General features: G+C 40.3%; 1 protein-coding gene across 1 annotated transcript in view; it reads right to left on the reverse strand.

The window, feature by feature from the left end:
* Positions 1 to 261: 261 nt before the first annotated feature.
* Positions 262 to 26,830, reverse strand: part of arhgef37 (Rho guanine nucleotide exchange factor (GEF) 37) — a gene marked incomplete at its 3' end in the record, with an annotated part of 30,481 nt that continues 3,912 nt past the window's right edge. Inside the window, 15 exon segments of the mRNA XM_039812724.1 lie at positions 262 to 1,231; positions 5,513 to 5,682; positions 6,703 to 6,898; positions 8,871 to 8,999; positions 9,587 to 9,734; positions 10,435 to 10,604; positions 11,753 to 11,866; positions 13,288 to 13,392; positions 14,825 to 14,955; positions 15,731 to 15,930; positions 16,094 to 16,241; positions 17,555 to 17,684; positions 20,148 to 20,674; positions 24,712 to 24,835; positions 25,233 to 25,434. Coding sequence (XP_039668658.1) covers positions 1,106 to 1,231; positions 5,513 to 5,682; positions 6,703 to 6,898; positions 8,871 to 8,999; positions 9,587 to 9,734; positions 10,435 to 10,604; positions 11,753 to 11,866; positions 13,288 to 13,392; positions 14,825 to 14,955; positions 15,731 to 15,930; positions 16,094 to 16,241; positions 17,555 to 17,684; positions 20,148 to 20,663 — 2,283 coding nt within the window. The 5' untranslated portion in view covers positions 20,664 to 20,674; positions 24,712 to 24,835; positions 25,233 to 25,434.

The following is a 26,830-nucleotide window of genomic DNA, read 5'->3' on the forward strand; positions in this document are numbered from 1 at the left end:
ACTTGAAGATCGTCCTTCAGCATTAAGATGCAGAGTTAAAATTCCATCTGAGCATAGCATTTGTCCTGCCAAAGTGCTCATGAGCAAGACACAATATAATAACCAGCACATGGGCTGTAAGCTTCCTTCATTTTTTTTTCTTCCAGTGTGTCACATATAGTAAGATAAAGCATTCTGGGAGCATGTCCACAGTAAAGCAGAGACATCCTAAAAACGCCTGCGGCTATCTCAAGAAGGTTACCCTCACGCCAAGCTAATCCGCGTGCCTTCTGTCGCACATGTTCTAGCCGATTGAGGGTTAGGCAAACTTTTCGATACTTCTGTCAACTAGCTTTTTAACATTTTCACAGTGTTGCACTGTCAATGATGAATGATATCACAATCAGATGTCATCGTTTTAAAGCTCAAATTTGTTAGTGCACACCATTATGTGAGACTTGTCTCATCACCAAAATATATATTTTAGTGTTAATGGACACAAGTGTCATTTTTTCAAATATATCCAAGTTAGTACAGAAATGGCCTAAGAGAAGGCCTGTACTTGTAAAGGTTACGCATTACTTATCCAATCAAGAGTCTAAGGATAGAGGCTGTTGTATTCTGTAAAGCCCTTTGAGGCTAATTAGTGATTTGGGGTTTTATAAATAAAAGTGACGTGACGTCGATTTGACTCTTTACTTTCCTTTCCTTGTAATTTGGTAAATGTGCACAGGAAGTGGGTGTAGGATAAGTGATGAAGATTTAAAAAAAAGTTGCAGCTGTAAAACTGGAAAAGCAGTCAACAGAATTTGGCTTTAGTTCTACAGTAACAATGTGCCCATCTAACTATTGTATTAATGGCTCAAATGGCTCCGATTTTGACATTGAAAATTAAAATATCCGATGGTCACTATGTAGAATAATGCTATTGTTTGAAAAGCAGGTGCACCTGCATTACAAAAAATACTGCTGTTAGCCTTCTAAAGACAGTGTTGGTGAATCCCCCGTCATAAAGCTGTTTTCCCCTCCTTCCTTTCAGCAGTAGGGCTGGTATGTGCCAGGATGCCCGGTCCCCATAGGAACCATGGTTAGGTAGTTGGAGACGCAGTAGCCTCTCTTCCCACCTCTACGCCTCCACTAGACTCCATTCAGGGTTCCCGCGTTTGTGCTGCGCTCCAGGACACGAACTGGCTGCGCCCCGCAAGAGAAACTTCATGGTTTCTCTCGCTGTGAAGTCATATGCCGCCATAATCTGGAAGAGAGGGACTCTGAGTCAAACAAGGAGTAAACGTCTGTCACGCCAGGTACCTTGTGAGGGGTAATGGTTATTACATAGCAGAGAACAAAGTGAAGAGAAATGTAGGAAAACGCTTATTTCTTGACCTTACTAGTAATAGAGGGGGAAATAATGTAACATTTGGCAGGGTGGCATCAGAGGAAAGGTCATGCGCTCAAAAAGTTTGATCTTCTGTGATGTGGCCATTTAAAGACATCTCAGGCTCAATTTGCCAGGCTTTAGCTCAACAGTGTCACACTTTGCTCAAGTTGGTTCAGTCTAAGGCCCTGTTTACAGCGGCTACGCTCCGGGTGAACACGTCAAAATATTTTATCAGGACGTTGCCTTTCATGCGACAACGTTTGGGGGGCTTAAAAAACACCCAAAAAGTGAAACCACCCTCAGAGTGGAAATCTTAAAAAACGGCTCCGTGTGTGTGTCCCGTGTGTGCGTGTGTGTGTGTGTGTGTGTGTGTGTGTGTGTGTGTTGTTTTTGTGTGCCGGTGTTGTTTCTGTGGTATTGCATTGTTTGGAGCAATACCTCCACCTCCTCCGTCTGTCCAGACAGACAGAAAATGGTCAGCTTTGTTGATATGTGCATACTACATTGATTTTCACACACTTTGCGATACACCATATGCACGCATGAATTTCCCCACCAGCGGTTCGTCTAAACGCGGAAGAAAAATGAGAATACAAGGCCACTTTTGCGTTTTCTCTTCAGATCGTTTCTTTTCTAACATAGCCTAAGTTGACCTTATCAGCCTTAGCTCGTTAGGATCAGCTCCGATTTAGGCTAAAAGTAAATGCTAGCATGTTAGCATGCCTTGAGTTGTCCTTTTACTGCTGACTATCGGATGCTATGTTGATATCTGGAATATAACATTGAGCATGTTAACATGCGTGTTAAAGCTGGGCAATAAATCAAATATGATCATTTATTGACTGCCAGAAGAATCATATTGTGATATGACCTTACATTACAGTACTTAAGTTACATTATGTTATATGCAAGTTTGGATACATTTGACATATTGTGTATAAAATATACTTTATGATACAATTTCATTAAAATGATTTCAACAATAGTGTTCAGCATAGTGAGTGTGGTAACAAGCAAATGTTTTTGCAGATTAAGTAGGCTACAGTTATTTCAATGTGTCACAAATTAAATCAACATTTGAAGGACCAGTGTGGAGGACTTAGGGAGCTCAATTGGCAGAAATGGATAATAATATTCATAATTATGTTTTCATTAGTGTTCATAAGAAACATTGTGTTTCCGTTCATATAGAAAGAGCCCTTCATATCTACAAATGTAGCTGGTCCCATTGAATGTTTAATGATAACTGGATACCGGATCCCAAAATGGCGGCTATTCAGTTCAATGACAATTGCTTGCCTGGCACATACGGCAAAAAAACGTTTCTAAGGTCCCGGGTTTACTTCCCTGATATGTGGCTTGATGCGCTGTAATGTTTATCCCGCTGGTCCCCCGCCCGAGAGTTTACCGCTCGACCCATAGACTTTACATTGTTGAGACATTACAGGTTTTTAAAATCGCTTTTACCAGCTCCCGATTCAAATATAAAAACTCCATGGATTAAATATTCAGAATAGAAAGAGTCAAAATCAACCTTGTGTGCAGTTTGAGGTGTCCTTACAACAGTTTTACAGACGTCTTTTTTACAATGGCGGCCTGTGAGGAAAATGCTTTTTGGGCAGCAGGGGGATTTCTCCTTGCAATACCATGAGTGCCACTGGAAAAAAAAGGCTAAGCGGCGGCGCCGTATCCAGTTGTTATTATACATCCATGGTGGGTCCTCTTCCACTGAGCCCGCCATGTTTCTGCCATGTTTCTACAGGAGCCCAGAACGGACAAACCAAACACTGACTCTAAAGAGGGCCTTTCACGTTTTTGCGTTAAAAGAAGGCGACCATAGGTTCTACTATACACGACTCTGCTAGATGGCACTAAATCCTACACACTGCTCCTTTAAGTGAATTCAAGTATCGGATTGAAATCGGATACCCAATATTAAAGGATTCGGATCCCTAAATAACACTTTTACACACTGATTTTGTAAAAAATGCACAACACACCACTTCAAGAAATTATTATTATCATTATTTCTAAGAAATTAGCACGATGTCAGCATGCATGCACACAGGTGCAAATGTGAACACACACACACACACAAAATTCATTGTAATATTCTCTGAAAAGGTTAAGCCCACTAGTTGTGTCTTGACAAATCCCATCTCATCACACACACACACACACACACACACACACACACACACACACACACACACACACACACACACACACACACACACACACACACACACACACACACTAAAGGCTTCCTAATAGGCCTGTGTTAGTATGACAGAGTGCCACAGCAGTGCTAATAGCCAAGTTTAGCTGGCTGCTCTGGCTGCTCGGTGTCATTAACCGAACCCTTCACCTCAGCTACAACATTAGCTCTGCCCTGATGGTCTACACCAATTAGCATTTCATTAGCATTTTCGCCAGGCAGAGACAAGGAGGAGGGAAAAAGAAGTAAAAGTGACCATGGCTATCGGCTGCAGAATGAATCATGTTGCAGGAGCTTGGCGAATATTTGCTGCAGCTATGTTTCTGATGGAAATGAAAAGAGTTGAGGAGGTAGCTACGCGGCGCCCCTCTGTGTTGATATACGGTCATGACAACGTGGTGGGGCCACAAATATGAGAGAAAGAGACAGTTAACTGAGACTGCCAGTGTGTCTACAGAAGCCAGACAGGAATGTATTAATAACAATATTGTTTGTTATACTCTCTGTCACAGATCACAGAGAAAGTAGCAGCCAAGATGAATTTGGCACCTTAATGTTGCTGCTTCTGCTCTTTATAAGTTGACAGTGATAAAACATCTACATTTTCTTCAGCCACTAACAAAACCAAAAATTTAGTGTGGATCAAAAAACAGAAAGGAGTGGGGGGAAAAAATAAGGCGTTTTTGTGTAACATCTGTAACAATGAGGACAAGGCCAACACTATGTTGTGTATGTTTTGTATATGAGCCGACCTAGGGTCATGAGGGATGTACGTGGGGAGGAGAGGGCATCTATACAGCGTCTATAAGGTCACTGGAGCAATCACTCACTTTAGCAGGCCTATCTCTCTCTCACACACACACAATGCCTAATGCATCTCCCTATCTCCCATGTACAAACCCACATAAACCAAATTTACGAGCCACGACACTCCCCTCTCACACTCACAAGTGTTGCAAATGTAAATCAACCGCACACACACACACACACACACACACACACACACACACACACACACACACACACACACACACACACACACACACACACACACACACACACACACACACACACACACACACACACACACACACACACACACACACACACACACACACACACACACACACACACACACAATCTCCAGGCTGCGGTGCATAAATTAACTCTCAACCCTTCACACAGTAACCCACTTACAAGGTTAAACAGTCAATTATGGACCTTTCTATTAATAACACATACACACACAACATGCATGCACAAAATAAATCCAGTGTGCCCTCTTACTGATATGGGGACACCCATGATTACACTCCCGCATGGCTGGATATGGAAAGATTCTCTCACATACACACATGCGTGTGCACACGAACACACACGGTGCTACTCAGACATGTGACAGATTGATGCTTACACAGCACAACGCTGTCACATCGGTCAGTTAAAGCTTCACACACACACACACACACACACACACACACACACACACACACACACACACACACACACACACACACACACACACACACACACACACACACACACACACACACACAGGGTCTATAATTAAGGAAATTAACACACATACACTCACAGTTTGCAGTCTGGTGTCAGATAATTTAGCAGCAAGCTGAGCAGCCAGGCTTATTCTCATGTATGGCTGTCCAAAATGTACAAGTCTATATCACTAACAAGGTCATTGCATATGCTGATTGTTGTATTAGTTTAGAAAATATTAATGTCAAAATATTAAATTTCACATTTCAATATTTGGCTGGTGCTAATATTAACTATGTATTTAAATCATTACGGAGCATTAAGAGAATCACTTTCTACCTCATTAATATGCAGATGTATGCAGCACAAGCAGAATTCTGTGTAGTGAGTGTGAAGTTTCCATCATTTAAATACAGTCAATTAATCAATCAATTAATCACCTGGAAGCATGGCCGGCTCATGACTGTCAGTGGCCGGCTCTCTGGGGTGTAGGAGTGTCTCCTGATTTCTGTCACGCCATCAGGCGGGGTCAGGTGTGGTGAAGGAGGCGGGTCCTCCGTTGCCTGGTGATACCGAATCAGCTTGGCACAAGGAGCATACCCTCTTCTGCCTGAATACAACATACACAGATAAAGGAGGTGTTGACAATGGAAAAGCTGTAAAGTGGTACCTTGTTATTATTTTTACTACCGATTAATCTGTAGTTGTAATTATTCTCAGTAAATAAATGTAATGATTGGTCTACAACATTTTCCAGAACCCAAGCGAACATCTTCGAATTGTTCTCCAAAACCCAAAGGTGTTCAATTTACTACCACGGGGGAGTATGAAAAAGTTTTCACATTTGTTGTTGAAGCCAATTCCATTTTCAGACTATGTCCTCTAAAATGTGCCACCTATCTGCTCAGTTGCCTGGCTCTCTAACCTATACTAAATTCTAGGGTTGTGCAAAAAAAAAAAACGATTCACATTCGTATCGCGATTCAAGCTCTATCGATTCTAAATCGATTCATAGAATTCCAAAAATCCCCCCCAAAAAATGTTGTGTTTTTTTTTGTGTTGTGACAAAAGTAACCACATTTACATACTTCATAAATTCATAATCGTTTTTGGATAAAAAAAATCGATTTCGAATTTAATTTTGAGCCTGAAAATTGATATCGAATCGTGACATTTTCTGAATCGTGCACCCCTACTAAATTCTACTGGGCCTGTGTTTGATTGCGGGTTATTTGTAATAATGCCAAACACCCAAAAGATGGCGCCAAAGAGCTGCCTTTAAGAAACTAAAACCCAATGTGTATGTTATGTTAGTAAGGCAAGGCAGCTTTATTTGTCTAGCACATTTCAGCAACAAGGCAATAAAAAAATACAAAAACTAATCTCGTAGATAAAATACGAGAATAAAAGTTACAGTGCAGTATAAGACATTAACAATTATTTAAAGAAAAGCAGCATCAAAAAAAGATGTTGTCGATGGATTCATGTCCAAAGCTTGAATTCTACAGATTGTGTTATAAATATGCGTAGAGACTGCCCTGGTTGAAAACCGGCTGTTGCAATAAAATGTTGCTATTGGCTGACTTTCATGGTGTCGGCTTTCTTCTTCAGGCAACCCCGTGGTTCTTACCTCCTGCGTCGACCAGCCATCTTCGTTTGTCCCCGCGGCTGTCTGCCTCACTGATTATGGCCACCAGCTCGCCTCTGGCCAGGTTCAGGTCCAGGTCCCGGCTGCCCACCACCGTCTCCATCACCTGGTAGATTTTACCAGAACCGTGCTTATCTGTTAGCTGCTTCAGACGACGCTGAGAGGATGGACTCAGAGGCTGGCAGAAGAAAACAGAGGCAGGAGAGAATGCAGAGGAAAATGAAACATAATGAGACCTGACAAAGGTAAGAAGAGCAAGATAGGCCTGACGTATAGGGCTATGTTAAAGGAGTTTCTTACTAGAACATGGATAATCCTTAGTTTCAGATTCTAACTGAATGACAAAAAAATGGTTGTTCTCCTTAGTCACTGTACTGTACACATTTGAATACAAAATACTGGGAAGTGATTAGATTGCAGAACAAGAAAGAAGACTATTAAAAAACATGATGACTGTTTTGTAGTTACACATGAGACTGTGAAGCGGCAGACATGAATCACTGCGATGACTGGGAATATTCTTCAGCTTGTACAACATGTTTGACAGCGATGAACCGTATTAAAGAATCACCTGTCAGAAAGTGTTTTAAATGTACTCTAAAGATATTAATAGCAAAACATGACGTTACTGTGCAACCCGCTTATCAGTCGGTTATGTATGCAGGTTGCCTGGCAGGTTTAAGGAATGTGACCCAGTTCAATACAACTAACCGGCATTACAGGCAGCACGACATACTGTAAAGAAAAGGTATTTGTTGATCACTACAAGAAACCAAAGGCGTGACTATGACATAATCACATGCAACAACTTGCTGTCAATTGTTGTCCTCTCATCAAATCTAACACCGCTGCTATTCTAGAACAGTAGGAGCCTACTAGCAGTGTTGTGCCTGAACGCGTTCATTGAACGATAGTTCATGAACTCGTTCATATTTTGGGCGAACGTGAACTGAACGTACTGTAGCCTATTACTGCCTGATGAACGTTACTGTGAACTCGTTCATTCTGGTGTGTGTGAACGGCACGCTCTCTCAGTTTAACTTGGTTCAATAGGGTGCCAGATTTCTATAGAGCCTTCCAGGCGAAAACCGGGCTAAAACACACCATAAACAGGCCTTAATATGTAGCGGAAAAAACACCCAATCTGGCAACACCAGCCACCAGTGTCGCACCGCCGCATGCGTCATCAAAACAAAAAGCAGCGTGGAGACGACGAAGCAGCAAGGAGGCGTCGTATGATCATTTAACAAGTTTTATGACAAGGTCGGTGAGGATGGGAAAAATCTTCTTCTTTCTGTGCAAACTTTGCCCGCCGGCTTTCAAAAAGAAAATCCGAAAAAAAGAACTATGAACTAGTTCAATTTTGTAACCGTGAACTTAGTTCAAAATGTTGAAGTATGAACTGAGCTAGTTCATTTTAAAATTTATGAACTGAACTTTGAACTTTCCAAACACTGCCTACTAGGAACGTATTTGGTTATGACCTGACGTGTTGCACAATGGTTAAAATTGACCTAAAATGAGAAGTCTGAGCATCAGTGTAATTAGGATTCATCCTCTGAGGACTATGAATGTCTATATAATATTTTTTTATGGCAATCCCTCTCATAGCTGCTGAGATATTTCACTCCAGATCAAAGTGTTCCTAAAGCCACACTGCTAGCTTGGTTTAAACGGTCATTAAACAGAGTTCAATTTAATGCTTTTTTAAAACCAATCATAGTAGCTACCGGTGTCAGGTGGTGTGTATGCAGATGTTAAAATTGCTCAAACATAAAAAGGTCCATAAAGTAATGTTAGCTGGGTTGAAGATCCCTAACTACAGTGCCTTTTGTTGAGTAACTTTCGAACAGGACATGCTTGTCCTTCGCCTTCGGTGACATTGTTCTATTCTGGAACATGTAGTGTCTTGTACAGTAAATGTATTAATGCCATTCAAGCAGCTCAAATTTCTTGCGCTTGTGCACCTGCTGTAGTCTGTAAAAAAAGTGGGTAGTCTGAGGTCAGGTGTCCAATGTTGTGCTGACTGGGCTTTAAAAGGGTTAATGACGTAAATAATGAACACACAAGTTGTTTACCAGTATTCTTGGTCAACAACCTAACACACTGTGACACAACAATGACTTTTAGCTCCATCATTCTGTACCCACCTGGACGGCAGGCGCATTAAGCGTGTCCTCTACACTTTGACACAAAGCCTCCAGTCTTCCCGCACCTTCCAGCACTGCAGACTCTGCCCACTTCCAGAATGCACTGGGATTGAGAGAGCTGTGAGGGAGCTGGAAGAAGAAATGAATTCATTTGAAAGCCATTAATGTTCATATCCTCATTCGTTAGCGTACTGGAAAAAAAAAAAAGGTTACCCAAGGTTTTTATCTAAACTCAGCAAAAAAAAAAGAAACGTCCATTTCAGGACACTGTATTTTAAAGATACTTTTGTATCTCTGTCCGGAGCGACAGAGGTTCAGTCGGAACCGAAATGAGGAACCGAAATTTGCGTTCTAATCCGGTCCGAATACTACCGTTTGCGTAGGAACCGGTACCATAGTGGAACCGGGTTTCGGTACCCAACCCTAATGAGGAGGAGATGCACTGCAGTACTTAATGCAGCTGGTGGCCACACCAGATACTGAGGGCTACTTTAGATTTTGACCCCCCCACCCTCCAACCCCCTTTATCAGGGACACATTATTCCATTTCTGTTAGTGACATGTCTGTAAAAATTGTTCAGTTTACTGTATGTCTTAGTTGTTTGCTTAAAATATTAAAGCAGTTGAAAGTGACAGAACGTTTATTTTTTTTGCGGAGAATATTTTTCCTCTTGACCTTCATCTATGTAGAGAACACATCATACACGTGAGATTACCTGTTGTGCAAAGCTCTGGAACAGCTGCTCCATGTCTGAGGCGAGGTCTTTATGCAGGCAGCTGAACGTGCCCAACATGCTCCAGATCATCTGCAGAGCCAAACCATTAAACCGAGGAAGCTCATTGAGGAGCAACGTGTTCATCGTCCTGTGAGGAGAGGAGATGAGAGGTTAGCATGTAAATTGAAGTTAGAGATTGAATTAACGTTTCGTTCTTTCATTAGACGACCTCACCCCTCATCTTAACATAACTTCCAAAGGGTCTAATCCTACTGGTCTCACATTACAAGACCTTCCTCCACAGCGCTGCGGAGGAAGGTCGTCCCCACAACATTCCGGGATGAGAGAAAAACGTGCTCTGGTTTATTGGCATTTCTTTAAACCAATCACAATCTTCTTGGGCGACGCCAAGCGCCGGACGCAGGTACGGTCTCTCTGCAAAATAGCCTCCGGAAGGATCTTAGTTTTGGTGGAACATGTTCACGTAGGAAGGGGGGGCATCTGGAATTCAAATGGCTGTCGAGTGTGTGATGAGAATTTTCCTCCGAAAAAAAATCTAGCTCGGAGGAGGTGTCCCGTACAAACGCGCCTGGCTTTTAAAGGGAATGGGAGAGGTTTATTGCATGTTACGCCCAAAACACACCTATGAATTAACGAAGACACTAAGTACAACCCTTTTGAACCATGCGCCCGGACCCTTTTTTCCCACCGTCAAACTAGCAAAGGTGGATTTGGACACGCCCTAAATGCACCTGCGCCAGGCGCTTCACGCCGTGCGCTTAGATCGCTAAAATAGGGCCCACAGTATGCAAAAGACCTTCCCCACATAAGTCCAGCCCTCTCTCTACCTGTACGTGTTGGCCACAGCCTGTTCCTCGTAGCTCAGAGTGGATTTGGCTTCTATCAGTTCATAGTCGAGCAGCTTGTCCAGCCTTTTTCTGATCAGGTTCCTCGGGCCCACCAGGAGGTCGCGGAGCGCACACAGCGGCTTGTGGATTAACGTCCTCATCCTCTTCTCCTACATGGAGGCATAGATGATGCTCATCATCAGACAAATGCTGTGCTGGTTAATGCGTCAATCGTTTTAGACTGGCAGGATCCATCGTGCTTACTTTTGATACTTAACGTGTACTTTTTAATAAAAAAGTGCAATTAATAATGCAGCAAATGTATTTGTAGTATTTGTATTTGTCAGTGTTTCTGTACTTCTTTTTTTGCTTTAAGTTAAGTAAAAGGATTTGATTACAGTGGTGGAAGAAGTATTCAGATCCTTTGCTTGAGTTAAAGTACTAATACCACACTGTAAAAATACAAGTACAAGTAAAAGTCCTGCATTGAAAATGTTACTTAAATAAAAGTATGTACGTATCATCAGGAAAATATACCTAAAGTACTAAAGTACTCCCATTTTAGAAACTGGAAACGATTTGTCAATCAACCAAGTGTTTAACGGTCTAATCATTTCAGCTAGACTTGTTGGCCTATACAGTGTTGGGTAATTTAATTTACAATAAAACATCAGATTTTATAAACCACATGTGTTTTGTGTGCAAAAATCTTAATTTGTAAAGTAACTAAAGCTGTCAGATGAATGTAGTGGAGTAAACAACATTTCTCTCTGAGATGTAGCGGAGTAGAAGTAGAAAGTGGCATGAAAAGAAAAGACTGAAGTAAAGTACAAGTAGAGCTGGGCAAAATATCGATATTATATCGATATCGTGATATGAGACTAAATATCATCTTAGATTTTCGATATCATAATATCGTAATATGGCATAAGTGTAGTCTTTTCCTGGTTTTAAAGGCTGCATTACAGTAAAGTGATGTCATTTTCTGAACTTAACAGACGGTTGTAACTGTTCTATCATTTGCCTTTACCCACTTAGTCATTATATCCACATTACTGATGATTATTTATCAAAAATCTCATTGTGTAAATATTCTGTGAAAGCACCAATAGTCAACACTATAATATTGTTGCGGTATCGATATTGAGGTATTTGGTCAAAAATATCGTGATATTTGATTTTCTCCATATCGCCCAGCCCTAAGTATAAGTACTTCACATTTGTACTTAAGTACAGTACTTGAGTAAATGTACTAAGTGACATTCCACCGCTGTTTCTGTATTACTGATATCTACATGATAATGTCAGGTAGACTCACAAATGTAGGAAGAATCCACTGTCTGAGAGCAGTAGTGATCTCCTTGTAGCAGATAGGTGCCTTCTCTCCATCCATATCTAAATCAAACTCCTCGGTTTTGCAGGCCAGGAATCCCTGAAAAACCAACAAAGAAGAAGGAGCCGTGAAACCCTGCTCAGGTCTCTGACATCTGTTGGACTCATTTTGAATAATGAAACGGTTGTAGGACTACTGAATTTGTTTTCTATGCTCAAACGGGTTGCTATTTCCAAATCAGAAGTTTTTAAAGAAATATTACTTTGTCGATATACAAGAAAATGATCTCAGCAGGACAACTTGCATAGCCTGGTGAAAATAACTGGCCTTCTACAGTATGAGTAGGAGACTATGAAAAGGAAAGAGGATACAGTGCTGATCTTTGTTGGTTTGGAATAGAAAGAGGAAAAGAAACATTTTCAACCCAGGATAATTTTAGAGTGTAACGGTACACAGAAACCCATGTGTTTTGACCTCAGGGACGCCAGGGGCCTCTGAGTTTAAACAGCGTGACTCAGAAACACATGGCGACATGTTCAAAAATACATATCCAGTTATGTTCCACTTATTCCACTTCTGCACTGCATATAAGTCACTAGTTCAAGTCTTTGGGTGGGCTGGTGCAATCTGAAATGGGGGGGAAATAAATAAGATATGCACTCTCTTTACCCTTCATTTAAGACATGCAGGTGTTCTTAAGCAAGAGACTCAACCCCCAAACGTGTTGGTTAATATACTCACATTGAATATGTGGAATTGAATTAGTACGAAGGGAACAATGCTAACAACACTCTTATGCCAAATTAAATCTTCTGGAGCCCAAAACATCCAAGGTATGATTTCCCCCTCCCATGTGGCATAGATTTAATATACTCACTAAATATAGAGATGGTCCAATACCATTTTTTCCTTCCCGATACCAGTGTGTCATATATTTTACTATGTTTGAACAGCTGTATACTACTATCCCTGTATGGATGTGATAGGATTTCTATCTTTGTTGTTCGGCCTGGCTCGGGTTAAACTTTTTGTGAAACATGAATAAACAGTGAACGCCATATAACTTTCTATTATTATCCAGTTTGACTGTCAGTCATAACAGAAAAAGAACAAACAAAGCTACGTTATTCGGGGCTAAATTACGTGGTATCGGATCGGTGCGTAGACTCCAGTAGTTACCGATACCAGCATTTTAGGCAGTATCGGAGGCTTTTCTGATACTGGTATCGCTATTGGAACATCTCTAACTAAATGTGGTAAACAGATACAAAATGATATTTCCTAAATCCCAAGAATAGGACGCTCAAATCAGAATTACCAAATTCTTTATTTCACCTGAGAAAAGTGTATTAAAAATTGAGGTACTAAAGCAGTTTGTCTGAGAGGCATCAGCATGGAAAACACGACAAAGCAAAGAGAAAACAAGTAGATGATATGTTCACTATCGGGTGAAATGCCTCAGTCAACAGCAGAATGTTGCACATATCTTAATATGATCCATTAGAACAAATGCAGCCTACCTGTAGGTGGTGCAGGTACGTCTCCACGTTCTCAAGGAGCTCCAGGATCCCATGTTCCAGAACATAAAAGAAACCTTCCAGGGCGTCAAACTCCTCATCCACCAGCTGGAGCACAACACATAGGAAGAGATATATTTTCTTGTGAAATGAAATATAAAAAAAAGTGCTTTATTGCCCTGTTTTTCAGGAATTTAAAAAGTCATGGGGCTTTGATTTGCTAGTTAGAAACACAAGATCACATTTGACTCTTCTCTAAGCTCTGTAATTGCTATCATTTCTCTTCCTTTGCCTTCATCTTTTTAGTTTTTACTACGTAGAACACATTGAGGGCAGTATGACTCTGACCTTTCTAATGAATACTATTGGCTGCTTGTGATTTTAATTGTTCAAGGCGTATTTTGTAGATGCGTCAAATCCCTAATCATGAAAGTGCATATGCAACATATAATGTAAATAATGGGAATAGAAAATATTTACTGCATGCTTTTTATTTTCTTTGGTTACAAGATTTCTTTCTGTAGCTGCTGGCTCCTGCACCTGTGAAATAATGCTATGCTTTAGGAACCTACTACTTTAAACAATTGTACCAATCCCTTAGAGTCCATGTAAATACTAGGGGTGTTGAAATGAATCATTGAATCGATGCATCGCAATGCGGACGCGGACGATTCTGCGTTCAGACTCCGCTATATTCAGGAGGAAGTGTCTTTTTTTAGGAGCAGATAAAATAAAAAGGGGAGTTTTAGCTGACTGCTTGAATTTGTTGATGAAAACCATGTGTAGCAATATATAATATTGAGGAGGTGATGCTATATTTTCTTTATTTCTGTATCATTCATTTCTAGTAATCCACACATTAGCAATGTGCTACTAGTCTATTCTGTCCTCTAAGGCTGTGGTTGCACTAGTTTTAAATATAGCAAATAGCTTTAAAAGACAAATGATAGCACAGATAATTGGGTTTTTGCAGAGCTTCAAAGTGTAATTCCTTTATATTCTACATATATGCAATGCAGCTGCAACCTATATAATGTATGCGGAATGTAAAAAGATCAAAAGGCAAAGTGGGAAAATGTTATCCTGTGAGCAAATATTAAAAATGAAGCCACAGGATGCTCATGGATGTGAACTCTTTGATCAGACCTAAAAAAAAAAAAAAAAAAATCTGTGGACAGATAAGTGTAGCTTAAGCCAAAGCAAAGTGTAGCAGGCCAGAGCAAACATCAGGTTCATAACAGGTCATATAATTTTTTGTCTACAGGTAAAACACTGATTAATCATTAACCACTGTAGAGGCAGGGTGTGCGTTGGAAGACCATGTATGACTCAGAGACCTGGGAGAGTCAGTAGATACCTTCAAATAGAAGCACCCTCAAACATAACTGTAACGTGTTGCTTCTCTGATTTCTAATGTCTAACTTCAAACAAAGGACAGTGATCGGCCAGGGTTAGTTATAAAACAGCATCCTGGAGATGGCAAGGGTCTTGCATTGCTCCAAGTTATTTAAACTAGGGCCATCAAACACTTCAATCCTACCTTAGGTGCTATTCCAGTCTCATGTTTGATTTGTTGGCTGAGCCTCGCTGTCTTCTTTGCAATGCTGTGGGTGTTGAGGCGGTTGATCTTGTCCTTTATGCTCAGGGTTTCTGTCTTTTTGTATTTGTCAGCTACAATCATAGTATGAAGGACAGTTAATCTGGGGTAGTCAAGTCAATTGTATTGTCAAATATCTCAAAGTATGTGCCAGACAAACAGAGGAATCGAAAATACTAAATATAAACAATACAATCAATACATTCTAAATGTAAGGCAAAACAAACAGTTCAGAAAACTAAAGAAATTGAAAATGTGCAATTTAAAATGAAAAAAAATTTTGTTCTGAGAGACCGTACCAGTCCCCCAATTAAACTGGGATTCTGAACAATGAATTCACTGTGTTGAATGTTTTTCAACCCACCCAGCTTTATACAGTAAACGGATTACTGCCTTTCTCTACCTGTTGTGCTACTGTAAATAGGGAATTGAATTGTTAACTCTAGATGTATCAGTGCATCCTTGACTCTAGATGTATCAGTGCATCCTTGACTCTAGATGTATCAGTGCATCCTTGACTCTAGATGTATCAGTGCATCCTTGACTCTAGATGTATCAGTGCATCCTTGACTCTAGATGTATCAGTGCATCCTTGACTCTAGATGTATCAGTGCATCCTTGACTCTAGATGTATCAGTGCATCCTTGACTCTAGATGTATCAGTGCATCCTTGACTCTAGATGTATCAGTGCATCCTTGACTCTAGATGTATCAGTGCATCCTTGACTCTAGATGTATCAGTGCCTTCCTGCACTAACTGGATCACAAAGGAGGGTACCATAAAAGGGGAAATTATATTTTATGTTATCAGCTTATATGATAATAGTGGACTTTATGAACCGGCCTCACCAACTTCTCTGAAGCGTTTGTACTCGTTGATGCGACAGTTCAAGGCGATGGAGGTGTGAGCGGCATGCTCCAGAAGGGCATACGCCGGGTGCGTTCGTTCAGTGTGTTTCTGGATGGTCTGCAGGAGGAGGGGGTAGCGGGCGATTCGCTGCACCGGCATCACCAAGAAGAAACTCAGAGAGGTGGCGTTTACTTCAGGCCTGGAGAGATGAATGGCAACATTAAACAGTCATAACTTCAGGACTGAAATCAACAACCATTTCGTGTTAGGTCTTTTGTTTATCCAGTTGTAATTTTATGTTTTAGGCAATATAAAAAACAGTTGGTCCCAGTGTAAAACAACAGAAAATTATAGAACCCTACGCTGAGGACTTGATGACTCTGACAATCTCGTTCCAGAGCGCCTCCTTCTGTTTGTAGCTGTTCTCCACCACTGTAATGTTGGTGTAGTTGGCCAGGTATTCCTTATAGGCTGCCTCAATGTCTGAAGACAGGCTGAGGAACGAATCACCTGTCAGGGAGGCAAAACGTATATTTACTTACTTAACTTACTCATGACTTTTAGCATGTGCAAATACAGTACATGCATTGCAGACATTTCCAGGTACACAGCTTTAACAATAAACTGTGTGTGTGTTTTACATTAAATTGGAGATGCACCCATCACCACATGCAGAGACCTTTGACCAGACTGTGAATGTGTCAGTGTGAACTCGTTTAAAATTCTCACATGAATGTGAAAACCACCTCTGACAACAAGACGGGGGAAGATTTTATTTGTTTCCTGTCAACAAGTGTGATCAGAGTAATTGGTCTAAGAAGAGAAAACCTCTGTGAAACCAGCAACAATGTTACCACTTCCTGTTGAAAGGCTGAGCACGCTCATGTAGGGCTGGGTACCGAATTCAATACTTTTTAGGCACCCACCGAATTTCTTTGAAGTATCGAGTATCAAAAAATGCAACGTCATTCAATACCAATTTGCAATACCTATAAGAAGCAAATCTCATCAGGGTCAGTGAGCCCATAAGCATGCAGCATGCTTCTACCAAGATCTAATAACGCTGCGGATTGTCTAATGTTACACGTTGTAGAGGCAGCCTGAAAAACTCTACATTACTACGTTGCTTTAACGTGTAATGTTGCAAATTGGTATCAAAAAAGTATTATTTAGGAACTGGTAGTCTCGCTTTGCCAGACCTTCGTCCAAAGCGCGCTGGAGAAGAGTCTGACTAGTCCACACAGCATTCCGGGATGGGAGGAAAACGTGCGCTGGTTTATTGGCATTTCTTTAAACCAATCACAATCATCTTGGGCGGTGCTAAGCCCTGGAGAAAAGCCGGGTGCCTCTGCAAAATAGGCTCGGAAGGAACTTGTTTTGGTGGAACATGTGTACCTTTAAAAGTTGTTTTAGTCGTGCAACAGAAAACTCAGATTGGACAGATAGTCTAGCTAGCTGTCTGGATTTACCCTGCAGAGATCTGAGGAGCAGTTAACCATAGTCCTCAGAAATCGACCAGTTTAAAATGCCAACACAAAGGAAGCCCAAGCCAACGGATACAAAATTTCAAAAGTTTTAATTACGGGGCAAAGTCCGGCTAATGAGCTGCCAGAACTGTCTCTATTTTACGGATTTATTTCTTAGAGTGCAGTATCCAAATTTTTTTAACCATACCCAGCCCTGAGCTCATTTTGTGACAAAGGAGGTAACAAAGACAACCCCAATCAATAAGATGGAACATTTGGGGCAAATGCTGAGGAAACCTAATGCTGAGGAAACAATGGGAGAAACTGAATGAGAGAAAGTTAAGTTGTATCCCTTACAGAGTGTCTTCAGGAAGAGGGGGTCTCCAGGCTGAACCTGCTTCTGGTCCAGCAAGCTGAGGAGTCGACTTGATACGTCAATCACATCCTCGATGTAGAGAAACATGCTGTCCAGGTTGGCTGGAGGAGGCTGCGGTTGGCAGGCAGACAGAAAGACACACTGATTCATTTCCTGAGCTAAGAATCTATTTAAATATGTAATGACATGCAGATGAGTCATAATCATTTAACCTAATGATCTGATTACCTCAAGTCAACTCCCAGTGGATGTGCTAGAATCAACGATCATCATACCAACTGCTATAATTAATATGAATCATATTTCGAGTCTTTTAAATTATAGTATGGTCTAGATCTACTCTATCTGTAAAATGCCCTGAGATAACTCCTGTTGTGATTTGACACTATAAATAAAATTGAATTGAAATTATTGAGTTTCTTTAATATTTTTTTTTGTGGAACTAAAAGAACACTCTGAGTCCAAGGAACAAAATGTTAAAGGGAGAACACTTATTTTTATACATCCTGAGATGTTAAAAGACAAATACAAAACATGAGCCTATATAAATAAAATCCATTAGTAAAATTAAACCAAAGAAATAAATCCACATTCAAGCACCTGAATGTCACAAAACATGTTGATGGCTCAAATAAAATTAGTTAGCTCAATAAGCTAAGTAACAACAGGTATTTCAGTTTATATAGGTTACTTAGCTACTCAAAACAGAAAACTAAAATAAATGTTGAATGGCAAGGCAAGCACAAGTGATTTTGGGATTATAACAGAACTATGACGACTACATAGCATATAGTGTTATTAGCATCAGCATCATGTCCTTCTTAAACTGAAGTTTCTGTGTTATAACAACTGTAGAGTTTAAAAGTAAGATGTATTCACATATTCAAATGAAATGTCTATCTTGTGCAACATATGCATGTGGGTCTGCTCGCTTACAAGAAAAATGCTAATGCACAGCTGATAAAGAACCCTTCTGTTTGCCTCCATTCTATTCTAATGAGACAACAGTGGGCACTGCTGGAAGACTGAACAATCTGCACAGAAAACAAACCAGCAACTTTCCTGTCTCACAATGGCACCATTCATTCACATATTTATCCTATTTCTCAGTCTAGCCGTGCTGCTTCCCCTCAGTCTTTCTCCTGCTGTCCTTCCTCCATCCATCACATTCCTTTACCCATCTTTTTAATTCCCTTTTCAACTCCGTCTTTCACATTCATATTTTGTCTCTCAATTTTAGATTTTGGATGATGCCACATAACACAGACCAATTTTATTTTTTGAATGTCTATCTCAACAACTGTTCCTCTGTTGACCGGTTAATCTCCTTCCCTTAACAGGTCAACAGCCCATGATTTAGCCCTTCCACTGCTCCTTTTTATTTTGTTTTCATTTCATTATCTATCCCTTCATCTACCGTTCCCTCGGCGCGTTATCATTTTCACGCTCACTCACACAGCTCAGTCTTTTCGGCACATTAAGCCTGATTCCATTATGTTATATGAGGCCTCGTTTCATTACCGTGCCAATAATAAATGATTATTTAGCAGTAACAACCAATACCTCAGACGTAATGAAAAGCTAATGATAATAAACCACCGAGCAGCCTCCGCATTACAGTTCTTCTGGAAGTTGCAGTGCCAATTCAACATGTAGTGATTACATTTTTATTAAAAAAGGCACAATCAAAGGGTTGTCCCACAATGAAAATTCAAAACTCTGAACTAAACATGCCCTAAAATTGAAAAGGCTTCAAGAAAAAATCCAAGGCACTTGTCTCCATAAAGTAATTGAAATGCCTTTGCTCTAATGCTGCATATATTGTTTGAGATAGATAGATAGATAGATAGATAGATAGATAGATAGATAGATAGATAGATATAGATAGATAATAGATCTTTGTATAGGGGCTTGCAGCCTCTTTCTCAGCAAAATCATACTCATGATTACATTTTTTTCTTTATAGTTCCGTGTACTTGCACCTGGGAGCTATACAACCTGTACAAGCAGAAGTACCAAATGCACCTGTTTGGGATCATGTGGTGGTACATGATAGGGATAGTTCCCTCATGTGTGATATATATTGTAAATGTAGAGCTCCACAAATTTTCCATAATAATGCTAATTATAGAAAAAATAGTTTTTAACCAGTGATTCACCTACATATTTTCTGTTTATATGGTACTGCAGACGACGACTACATCATATCTGTTTCCAGCAAAATAGACCGAAAGCAGAAAATGCAGAAAATCCATGTTATGCACTTCTTTACAAATGAAATAAATGTCCGACTGGCTGACTGACATGTGATGTGATCTTTCTTCTTAGAAAACTATTCATTTTTGGAAATGTCTCATGATATATCGTCTCAAAAGGTGTATAATTAAATTCATCGCAATACTCAATGCTATCGAATTGCAATACTTCTAGAATCGCGATAAATGAAAATCGTAATACAAATCAAATCGGAAACCAATGTATCGTGAAAGAATCAAAATCGGGACAAAAGCATATTGTCCCAGCCCTAGCTACTTTATGCTATAAACACTTCATTTATACCTCACTGATTTATACCTGTAGTTTCTGGAGGTTGCTCTTGATGGTCACTGTGCTAATTTCCAGCAGTCGAATGTAATTCCTCTCCGACTGGACCAGCTCCTCGATGGCCAGCATCTGTCTCTGGGCTTCCCTGTCTTTAGCTGCCGCTTCCTCCTCTTCAGACTTCTTTTTGGCCTCTTCTGCCTCCTCTGCCAACCTCTCCTCTGATATTGAGCTGTCCTCTGAGAAACTATCCTGTGAGGAGAGTTTGACATTTTTTCCCCCAGTGGAAGTATTTGTATCCAAAAGTTCCGAGGTCTCGGCATGCGCCTCCACAAACACAGACGCATTCAACTCCTCCTCTGTGCTGAAAATCTCCTCCTCAAACTCATCTGTGTCTGCGGTTTCATCCTCCGTCTCCTGGAACTTCTCTTTCATTACATCTTTCTTGGAGATCTGCTCTAAAGCTCCGAGGGGAGACAGAGCAGATGAGGCCGGTTTAGGGAGAGGAAGTGTGAAGGAGGAGGGCTGAGGCCTCCTGGGCACCTCCATGTTGGAGATCACTGTCAAAGCAAAGCAAACACGGTTTAGCCCATTTGTTTCCATGTTTTGTAATGGCAAATAATATATCTTCAAAAGTAGGGCTGAATGATTAATCGTTTGAACTTTAGCTTAAAAAACAAACAAACAAAAAAAACAATCGCAAATCGAATCCAAATAGCAATAGCTTACATGTTTCCCCAAATCGTTCAGCCCTACTCATAACTAACAGGTTCTTCATCTTCTTCATAGGCATTGTTAAGCATATTTCCAATATTATAGAAGCATTTTCTTCACATTTAAAACCACAGAGAATACAGAGTTAAGTATGGTAAATGAAAAAATATTAACCCCTTCATTTGGACTGCAGTTTTCTACTGTAAAAGAACGCCCATCTTAACAAGATATAAGTCCCCCCCGTTATTGATTCTCTGAGCTATCAGGAATTGTACCTCGTACGATTTCATGTGACACATACAATTATTGATTGATTAAGTGCAACTGCTGCATGGTGTCAAATGTCCTCATCCCAGTGTGAACCAGATGGACCACCAGATGTCAATAGCACCGGATGACAAGGAAGGGCACTCCAAACTTTACGATCATACATTTTCTTGCATTTAAGAAATTAAGTAAATGTTACAGTAACTAAGTCACCTAATTGTGGTGAAATATCAGCTAGAATGAGCAGTTTTAGACTTGAGAATAGGAAGAAGAAAAAATTATCTTCTAAAAAGTCAAAATAGATGGCTGCTATTTGGAGAGATACACCAGGCCAGTGAAACTTAAAAGTCAAAACATACTTGACGTCTTTTGTTGAGTAAAATAAGATATGGAAAATGGTGTGTTAAACTTCAAAAGCTCAATACAGGGGCAGTATGAAACAACCAGAAAAGATAACCAGGGGCAGTATGAAACAGGGGCAGTATGAAACAACCAGAAAAGATAACCAGCAGCAGTCAGAAGATAAGGATTTCTGCAGGGGTTAACTTTTTGTAAATCATCCCCTTGTGCGGTTCCTGTTTTAGCACTGCTGTGTTGTCCAAACAAGTGCAAGAGACATGTCAGAAGTGACACATTTACATGAAGAGGTGAAAGAATACTGATTGTAGGAGCATGAAACTAGACATTCAGTATTACATAAACAACCTTTTCAGTTTAAGGACCTATTTGTCTGCAATTAATGTCCTCACCATTTAGATGGACAAAACCAACATGTATGTAAAGAAAGTTATTGTCATAAAAACTCAATTTCCATTTTCTACCCTCTGTCGGTTGTTCACGGACCACAAAAATGAAGTAAGAGTTTGGAGCTGGATATATCTTCCACATGGAAATTCCTAGAATTTTCAGGGCAGCTAACACAACATTCCTCATTCAGATTTAAGGTTGTATCACTAAATAATAATAATAATAATAATAATAATAATAATAATGTATACTTTATTAACTTTACTACTAAATTACTAAATAAATACTAAAACTAAATTACAATGTTTTACAATGTTTTCACTCTGTTGTTATTACACACAGGCCTGAATTACACACACATGCTCAGTACTTATACATGCACTAATGGAGAGATGTCAGAGTGAGGGAGCTGCCCATTGAAAGGCGCCCCGAGCAGTTGCTCAAGAGCACCTTGGCAGTGCCCAGGAGGTGAACTGGCACCTCTCCAGCTACCAGTCCACCGCCATACTTTGGTCCGTATGACTTGAACCAGCAACCCTTGAACCAGCAACCCTCCGGTTCCTAATCCATTCCAACTCCCTACTGACTGAGTTACTGCCACCCCCAAGTGAAGTATATCAATCATCTCATATTAAAATTAACTCCACAAACCTTCACACAGCAGCATAGCTGCATATGTGATGGCTTTGTTTATATCAGGGTTGTCCAACTCATTTTAGTTCATGAGCCACATACCCCTAATTTGATCTCAAGTGGGCCAGACCAGTAAACCACTCCAGAAAGATCAGAAACTTTATCTGCCACAGAGTTTCTTGTCAGCTTGATGTTGGCCAACGCAAGTTGCTTCTGCTCCGACAGCGTTCTAAGGCCATTGTAGGAAAAAAAGAATAATGTTATGGACCCGGGAGAGAGGGGTAAATTATTCTGAGAAAAAAACTCAATTGAAAATTTACAGAAAAAGAACTTGGATATTCTCTGAGATTAAAAGTGGTAAATTTGGAATTAATTACTATAATTTTCACACTTTGCAAAGTCATCCAGTGGGCCTGATTGGACCCTTTGGTGGGCCGGTTTGTATTGTTTACTTCACACAGACATTCAGCGAGGGGAGATGTATTGTCATGGACCCTCTGAGCTGAATACACCATGTGTTGACCCACTGGGAGGCTGGCAAGCTGCTTACAGAGCGACTAATGCTGCCACCGCTGTGACAATTAGCCATTACATGGTTCAGCCAAACAGCCTTCTTTAAAAGGATGGACTCTAATGACAGTTTTTATTTTTGAGGCAGTGATTCAATTATAGAGTCTGTGTGACTCATGACCACATCAGCAACTTAGGCTCAGAGTTTCTTCCATGCATCATAGCCTGTAGGATTGGGTGGTTTCATTCCTGATACCAAAACAAAATCTTTGTGATACCTTACTTTGAAATTGATGAACATGTTTTTCTACATTACACTCTTATAGAATAGAATAGAATACACTTTATTGTCCCCGAGGGGAAATTTGTCTTGGGCACAGTGCCACATCCGTTTTTTCCCCACACAAAAAATTTAACAAAAAAATTCTCTCAAAAAAAAAAAAAAAAAAAAAAAAAAAAAAAAAAAAAAAAAAATTTTTCTCTCCCCTCTTCCCCACCCCCACCCTCTTTTTTCTTTTTTTTTTTTTTTTTTTTTTTTTTTTCCCTTTTTTTTTTTTCCCCCTTTTTTTTTTTTTTTTTTTTTCTTCTTTTTTTTTTTTTTTCTTTTTTTTTTATTTTTTTTTTTTTTTTTTTTTTTTTTTTTTTTCTTTTCACACAAACAAATTCCTTTGCATTAGTTTTAGCTGCACAGAGTGAATCTGTTCTGAATCTACTCTAAAAAAGGTCATCAAAAACATGTAACGGAAAAATGAATCGCTTAATTTTCATCCGTTTACTCGATTTAATTATGTATACACTCAGTATTACTTTTAGCTAGGTGTAGCAATAAACTGGCAGCTGTCTCACACAACAGCCCTGAATTCATGCATACAGTCATGAAGGTTATAATGTTCCGTTTTTGCTTTTTGACTTAACTGAAGCCTTTTTTTTTTTTGTTATTATGTGCATGGCTAGACTGGATGGAATTGTATTGTCAGGTGTCCACCACTTGAACATCATTATTAAAATAGGTTATTGTCACTGTTATCCTTCATTCTGATCTAATCCTTCCTCACAGATTTATCTTTTCCCTCCAACAGAGGGTTTAGGGGTTGAGCAGCATATGGTGACCCAGAGTTGGGTATAACAAGCTGGGTGTCAAACCTCAATACTGTTTATGGACTGGAAAAAAACAAAAAACAATCTGCAGCAATAATCAAAACCAAAAGCTGGCATTGAATACCAGCTTGTTCAAATAGTTCCTTATTTGAATCAAAAATGTTGTTTTTTCTAAACTTGTAGATAAAGTTCTTGACAGGCTGCTTGTGTTTAGACATAATTTAACATTTCTAAAAAAAAAAAAAGTTTGACTTAAAAAACAAAACAAAAAAAACAATGTAAAGTAGCTTGTAGAAAAACATGTTTAGAACTCTAAAAGTAAAGTATTCAGAAGAGTATCATTTTGGTACCTTTACCAAAACCCAGGTATTATACTGGTGTTACCTATAACCTTTCTAACCCATTACGTTACTACAATTATGGCACACAAACACACAGAAAAACAAATGACTCCAAGTCACAACCTGACGCAAAAACTGTCTTTACATCCCCCAAAAAAAGAGCTCCAGGCTGAGAAATCTGCTGCCCACAGGCAGACCCAAAACCGCAGCAAACTCCACTGTCCTGACAACAGCGGTGTGCAATAGAGTGACAGAGTAGCATTTACATGAGATCAGGCTATCATTACCTTATGTAAAGTCCTTGATTCAGCTGTGGTGAACGTCGATCTCACCCCTCTCTCTCTCTCGCTCCCTCTGTCTTGTTGTGCTCTGTCCCAACTGAAGTAGAAATCTGCTGCAGAGGAGACGCTGCTGCATTGAAAACACACACACATGCACCAGTGTAACTTTCTCCAGTGACTCACACACAGCAGGCTGCTGCTGGGCCTCATGGGGCAGGAGTGTGTGAGTGTATATTCACAAGTGTGTGTGTGTGTGTGTGTGTGTGTGTGTGTGTGTGTGTGTGTGTGTGTGTGTGTGTGTGTGTGTGTGTGTGTGTGTGTGTGTGTGTGAGAGAGAGAAACACAGTGTATAAGTGTGTGAGGAAAGGGGGGATGGGAGTGGAAAGGCTGGTGGGCCAGTTATTTTGCAAAGGAAAAGGGAGGAAAGGGGACACACACACACACACACACACACACACACACACACACACACAGCTGAATAAGCTGATTGACTGCAGCAGCTGGTGGGAAGAGGAAGTGGCACTCACCCAGGCGGATGCTGATTGGCTCACAGTGTCTCACAAGTGGAATGAAGGACCAATCGGACGACACCTAGATAGCTTTCATGAAACACTGCACAGACCAATGGAGACGGAGCGATGAAATGATTGAAGTTCTCCTCTCACAGGAAACAAAAGCCCCGTGGGACGTCCCATCCTCTTCAAATTGCAAAGTGATTGTCTGGATTTTCTGGTGGAGAAGGTAACAAAAAGGACTCACAGCTCACGTCTTTGGATTTTTTCAGCCGTAAATAAAAGATTTATGGTTGCAGTTCATTTCAAACAATTAAACAAACAATTAAAGACGGTGCATGCATGTCCACTGAGCAGCTACTAATCATTACAAAAGGTATTCAAATGAAAAGTTAAGAGAACTTTGTTACTACAAAACTATTTTTGAGAGTCCACAGCATAACCATTCACTTTCCTTCAATATTAAAGATTGAGTTTCCCCTAAGGGAAGGAGGTATCCAGCCGTGCAAATCTCTGATGTTAATTAGAGACACCGGTCGCATTACAATGGAAAATAATTACCCTTGTGGTGCTAAAAGCTTTTTAAAAAAAAGGCATCTGAGCAAGACTAAGAGCCAGAGCTACGCTACAGGCTGTACTTAAACACAGCAGTGCTTTTCCGTAAAATACTAAGATCAGCATGCTGACATGCTCACAATGACAATGCTAATATCCAGATTTTTACCACATTAACAGTATTAGTTTAGCATGTTATGCATGCTTACATTTGCTAATTAAATCAAAAATCAATGACAATGTCATTATTAGTTTTGCAGGTATTTGGACATAAAACCAAACCAAGGGGTTCTGGGATCATTGAAGTTAAAAGTGCGGCCTGCAGCCTGGTAAAATGCTGGTTTTATGATATGCAAGTCTATTTTAGCTTAAATGCCTCTGGGCGCAATTGGATAGTCCTTCAACCAATCAGACCAACGATCCGGGTGACGTAGCAGCGACAGCGGCATCAACGGGTTGCTGCGCTTCAGTGGGCGTCATGTTGAATGTAAACAAAAAGCTGCTCGCCGTCGCTGAGCTATCGTCATCGTGTAAAGCCCGCCTCAGCGGTTGCGATTGGTGCCTCGATTTGGAAAAATTGGAAATGGGCTTGAATGGGCTCTAGACTGACTTGCAGAGCAAATCTCAAATTTGCCGGAAGGTCGTCAGGTTTTCCCAGGCTAAGTCTATTTAGTAATAGAGCAGACTGATCTCATGAGGTGGCGTACATATGACACGCCAATTCGTATGCCATTATTGGCGTGTTATTAAGACGCATACTCGCTTTTAAGCGTGTTTATCAACGCCGTTTGGCCTCTATTGACTTACATTACCTTGCGATTGCGTGTGAATTGACGCCGTAGCGAGTAGTATGAAAGGCCGATGAGGCTGGTCGGGATGGGTAAAACACAGGACTTTCACTTTCACAGCGGGGATCGTGTTTCCTTTCCACGTTTGTTGTTTTCCTAAACCCAACACCGTTCTTTTCCTAAACCCAACCGGTTCTGGCGTGTGACGTTTTCTTTCCAAGTTTTTTTCTTTTCCTAAACCCAACCCGCGTGGGACATTTCCTAAACCCA

Source organism: Perca fluviatilis, chromosome 10 (assembly GCF_010015445.1).
Source record: "Perca fluviatilis chromosome 10, GENO_Pfluv_1.0, whole genome shotgun sequence".
In the NCBI taxonomy this organism is placed as follows: domain Eukaryota; kingdom Metazoa; phylum Chordata; class Actinopteri; order Perciformes; family Percidae; genus Perca; species Perca fluviatilis.